Raw genomic sequence first — 5,851 nt, forward strand, 5'->3', positions numbered from 1 at the left:
TTAATACTTAATGACTCAACTGGTCCATGTCTGGTGTTCAGATAGGGACATGACCTAGTATAATAGATCTGCAACTGGTTCCAGGTCTGATCTCACAAGGCCAGGCTATTTGGTTCTTTTCCAACATAAGGAGCTGCAGAGACTCAGTGTCTGGAGATGTCTTAAATTAATAGCTTATCAGAGGTGCCTTGACCTACGCTGCTTATCTTTTCCCACTTGGTGTCTGCTCTATCTTAAGACGTTATTTTGATCCTTGTTCTTAGAACCATATTATTACAGGGTAGTAAGGAGCTTTTGAGGGTCATGTGGTCCTAAGTCCTGCTCAAAGACTTCTCTAAAATTTCTATGTTCAGTTTCTGCCTTAACACTCCTCCATTGTTTGAAAAATCATTGACCTAGGGATAGATTGCTATGTTTGTCTTTGCTATAGTAAGTTCTCAAATTAATATCACAATGCTGAGTAGACATGATCTGTCACTGTATCTCTGAGTTGTATTTATTACTTGCAGTCTATCATTTTGACATGTCTGAAAGCACCTACCACAGAGACTGTAACATAAGATACACTATATTTGTCAAAACTGAATCTAGATTTTCAATGCATTTTAACTGCTTGGTAAAGAGAATAGATATGTTTTGGTCATACTTCCACTACAAAATTTCATGTCAAGATCTGATTTCTTTTGATTTTTTATCTCTAATCTCACTATGAAATGTGCACTCATTGCAAGGGAAATGACATTGGAGGAAGACTGTGACTTGGGTGCACATGGCAGCGTATTTATGTCCTGTGTATTCAGAGAGAAAAGAGAGGGAAGTAAGAAAGAAAGGAAGGAAGGAGGGAGGAAAACAGATTAAAATCTCAGCCATTGGATAAATTAATAATATATCTCTGAATGTTAATTTCTACTTTTATAAAGTGGGTACAATAATGGCTCCTAATCACACAACAATTTTAGGATATCAAATGAACCCAAGAATGTGAAAGTGTAAATTAGAAACTCTTATCCCTATATAAGACATCCACTACCTGTTTTCATGTGCAATTTAGAATACCTATCATTTTGCCTTTTGATATTTCCACTCCTAAATACTATATATTTATCTGTAGAAACACTCTGTTTCAGGAAAAATGTGTTCCTTTCATCATACAGCTTCTCATTACTCGTGTGAAGTGCCAGGAACCTTGAGAGGGTAGAAAAAAAAAATCATTCCAGCTTCTCTGTAGCTCTCCTTTTGACAGCACTCAAGTACAGGCTGATTGGCTATAGAGCCACAGGGATTTGATGAAGCAAAGCGTTCCACAGCAATACAGAATCCAGCTACTTCTATCTCAAGGGAAGTATAAGATATGACCTTGGTTCATTGCTGGTAAGTATGCTAGTTGCCTAGCAAAACTCAAAAGTCCAAGGTAAAAGCCATAATGCCTTTACTGATTTATATTTTGAAGCTTTTAATATCATAATGTGATGTGCTGCAAGTTGAATAGCTTATAGAAAGCTTAGAATAGATGGAATTTTCTACTACCATAGCTGCTGACTTGTACCACACAGTTTTATCAATTCCTATATTTGCAATGATAACAAAATGTTATGTTATGCAATATGTTAATGCTTATAAAGCACTGAGTGCATCTGACATTTTAAACTTGAAAGATGAGCTCATGATGAGTGAGATTTAAATAACTGTATCTTAAAAGATCTCAGTGTGAAGCTAAATTTGGTTTCCTAATACTACACAAATTTGACAGTCATCAAAAATCCATTTTTACTCTAAGGTAACTACTTTTATTCTTGAAAGTAGAAAAATATATTAAAGAAATAAGATTCATCAATAACAATATTTCTAAAAATATATGTTCATAGATTCATATGCAGATAAGATCACTGTACTTTAGCTGAAAAAATAAATAAAACATTTTATAAAAATTTGTGCATCAATTTGGGGCTAGCAAATAATCTGATATACATTTCTAGAAACAAGAAATCTTTTAAACTATTTCTTTTACATTGGTTAACACGTTCAGATCTTTTATACAGCAAATATTTGAGGGAGAATTTTTGTTTTTTGATTTTTTGGGGTTTTTTTCTCTCACTTTTTCTTTTTCTCCTTCTCCATAATGTGAATATGGTGAACTAAACAGACTATTAAATCAAAAAGGCACTTTTTATTAAATCAATCATTTAATTATCTTTAAAAATCATGAAAAATCTCCTCCAGATTTCATTTAATATAAAGTTAAATCAGTAATTTCGTAAACTAACCATTGCCAACTACCACTGATAATAAATGATGAGTTGAAAATTTCAGTAAATTCTTGGGCATCACAAAATATGTCTATTTTCTTCAACAGGAAAAATAACATCTGTTGGACATAACTCATAAAAACCCTTTACTAGTTAGCTGAAGTATTGCATGATTTAGCTGATCATGCCATTTGCTTACATAAACACAATCAGAACTACAGTTATCATTTTAGTTTAAATTTAAAATTTCTTTGTTGTGGGATGTATAAATATTAACTGAAATAAAAATTAATAAATACGAAAATTAATCTATCATTCTAATACTTCAACAAATCAAATCATTTTCAGTTTTTAAAGCACCTTACCATTCTTTGCCGTTATGATACAGAGACTTTCCCTGACAGTGTAGGTAAAATTTTGTGTTCTGCTTTTCTTAACATTATCTCCTGTCTTCATACTTATCATGTAAATTAATTAATTGTATAAGCTACCATAACTTAATGCATCAATTTCCCACTCTTAGACATGTTACCTTCCTCTTCCCTGCCCCAGTTCCCAGTTTTTGTTATTTCCCTCAACAACCAACATTTTCAGTTATGCATTTTCCCCCATGTTTTTGACGTTTCCCCCTTCAGATAAATTCTCTGAAGTACAGACTTATAGATATGAATATCATTATGGCTCTTATATTTCCAAAGTGCTAAACAGACACTTTTATAAATTTCATTGCCATCAACAGCAATATGGATGTATGCAAAATTTGTACTGCGACCTTCACCAGCACTTAGTGTTTTCTGTTGGAGGGAGGAACACTAATTTCAAGGAGATGAAATTTCCATGATTTCATACTAATGAAATCTCATTAGTATTATTTTAATCTGTGTTGTTATTACTACTGATGTTAAATGCTTCAAAATATTTGCTAATCATATTTCATATCATGTAGATTATGTTTGCGGGTGTGTATCTTAATTTATATAAAAATTTATGTGTTTTTTTATTCACTATTCAGACAGTAATGCTTTACCATATTAACAGCAAAAATTTTTTTTCCAATATAGATTATTTTACTTTTACTTTGGGTTTTTTTGGGGATCAGGTATGTTTAATATTTTTATATAAATATGTTAAGTATTTTGCAATGTAACTTTTTTATGTTACTTCAATGCTCAGATAACAATCCTACCAAATATGAAACTTCCCCCGTGATTTGATTTTTAAAAATATTCGTCTACTTAATCTATCTGAAATGTATTTTGGCAATGTTGTGAGATGTATATCTAAATTGCCCTATTCATATACATATATGCGTGTGTGTATATGTATATATATATATATATATATATATATATATATATATATATATATATATAAAATTCTTATCTATACTATGTTGAGATTTTTCTCTATTTTCCGAGATCTAACATGGTACTGAAAATGTTAAACTATGTAATTTTCTGCTATTATTTGATATCTGGAGTGGCTTTTCAACATTTATGGCTTCTTTTAAAAAAATCCCTTTATTCTCATTAGCTTATTTTTCCAAATGGATTTTTATTATTCCATCACCTTCTAAGAAAATCCAGTTGAGGGTTTTATTGAGATTATCCTTTTATATTCATAAATTAATATGGAAAGCTTTAACAGATTTACCTTTATATCCAGAAACATAACCTGTCTCTTCATTAATTCCAGTGTTCTTTTCTAACTCACAATAAATCACATTTTAAAGATATGTCCAATATTACATAACTAAAGGGCAGAATGAGATAATGGAAAATGTGAAGACTATGGGGTGGAACACATAAATATATGGACATATATATATGTGTGTGTGTGTATATGTATGTCTAGGCTTTAATCCTGTGTGATCTTGGGCAAGATGTTTAGCCTCTTTGATCCTCAGTCATTTCCTCTGTAAATTGAAGGTAATGGTACTTCCAGGATTGCTATAAAGAGTAGGAATAATGTATATAAAACTACTGAATCACAGCATGTACCCAGTAAATGTTAGCTATGAGAATAATTTTTAATATAACATGTGCTTAGTACTTGACATTTTATAAAGTTCCTTCATATGTATTATCTCGCTTGCTCTTTGATCTTCACAGAAGATCAATATTAATCTTAATATTTCTTTCAATATTAAGAAATTAATATTTGGCCTTAATATTAAGGGCAAATAGGTAAACATATACCTACTTTTGAATCAAACCCAAGCTCATTTCACATCATAATGATATATGTAAATGTATTTGAAGATCACCTACATCACACAATAACCTTGTCCCTGAATATTTGATGATTTTTTCTGTTATAATAAGTGTAGTTGCCCTTTCATTACATTTTCTATTAATTTTGCTTGCTTAAAGGAATGCTGTCGATTTTATATGTTTGTTTCATGTTCAATAGTTTTACTGAGTTCCTTATTACCTCTTAAAAATATGGTTAATTATCTTGACTTTCTGCGTTGTCACATTTCCAAAATAAATTTTATGTTATGGAATCACATATTAATAAAATCAGCTACTTAACTGAAAAATAAAAAAACTAAGACTAGTTATCTATCATGATATATTAAAATCTTCCTGTTGTAAATATAAATTCAAGATTATTTAGCTATTAATAGTCAGTCTCCTTTAGCTTGTAGATTGTATTTCCTTACAAAATCTTCCTGTCGGTCCTTCAAACCTCACCTTGTCTGACAGGAAGGAGTGATGTTACAGTGTGGCAGAAAAAGGAAAAAGAGAAAGCATACACCTTTTTTTTCTTTGTGGGCTTTAAATATTATTCTTAAGGATAAGAGAATAAAGGGATGAGTGGAAAAGAGGTATAAACTGCACTTGCACACTTGGGAGAGTCTTGCTGTTTTCTCATTTCTTAACGCATGGTTGGCTATGCTCTTTCCCTCTGAACCTAGACCTTCCACTGCCAAATACATCCTCCCCACTTTTTTTTCCTCCTAGAATATCATTTCAGCTATGGGAGGATACATCTTTTTGTGCCTGGACTTGTCTTTCCCCATCTCCTGTTGGAGTAGGGTGCTTCCTTTGAAAAGTAATAATAATAAAATGGCATTTTTTTCCATTGAATCAGTTGGTTAACACTATCAAATAAGCCACTCCCAAAAGCATTCTAAATAAAGGAACCCACTGATGCCTCAGAAATATTTCATTTTTACTTAATCATGTTTTGTTTTTAGCTCAATTGTAAAAACAAAAACAAACTAGTAATAAAAGTTAAAAAATGACCAAGATGATACAGTTATTTTCACTGTAGAAGCAGACAGTCCGTTTCAGGTATAGTTTCCATACTCACGGGGAAAATGATTGGAAGTGGATGGATTGACGCTGTCCCCACTGTCAGCACTTTCACTGCTGGAAACTTCATCATCTGATTCCCGCACAGAGGAGCAAGGTGAGGAGCCGTCAACTTCTTCAAACTTCCTCTTTAAAATTCCACTCATCGCTGCAGCGCTGTCACATGGACCTGTAGCAGGAACGGGAGCAACGGAGCATTGAAATATCTGACCGCTGGATGTGCAGCCAAGGTCTCCGGAGTCATTTTTATGTGGCTTTTTATACATGAGCTGAGCTTTCCCTTGA

General features: G+C 32.2%; 1 protein-coding gene across 11 annotated transcripts in view; it reads right to left on the minus strand.

Moving 5' to 3' along the window:
* CSRNP3 (cysteine and serine rich nuclear protein 3) overlaps window positions 1-5,851 on the minus strand; it is a gene marked incomplete at its 5' end in the record, with an annotated part of 250,330 nt that overhangs the window by 71,634 nt on the left and 172,845 nt on the right. For 8 of the 11 annotated variants that reach the window (XM_082395310.1, XM_082395314.1, XM_082395309.1 and 5 more), the window contains one exon: window positions 5,565-5,735. In XM_082395310.1, the coding sequence (XP_082251436.1) occupies window positions 5,565-5,735 (171 nt within the window). Of the gene's footprint in view, window positions 1-5,564; window positions 5,833-5,851 lie in introns of those variants that run through there. The other 3 variants (XR_014245556.1, XR_014245557.1, XM_082395306.1) reach the window with 1 other exon arrangement.

The sequence above is a fragment of the Balaenoptera borealis genome (genome assembly GCF_965194805.1).
Source record: "Balaenoptera borealis genome assembly, chromosome: 6".
NCBI classification, from domain to species: Eukaryota; Metazoa; Chordata; class Mammalia; order Artiodactyla; family Balaenopteridae; genus Balaenoptera; species Balaenoptera borealis.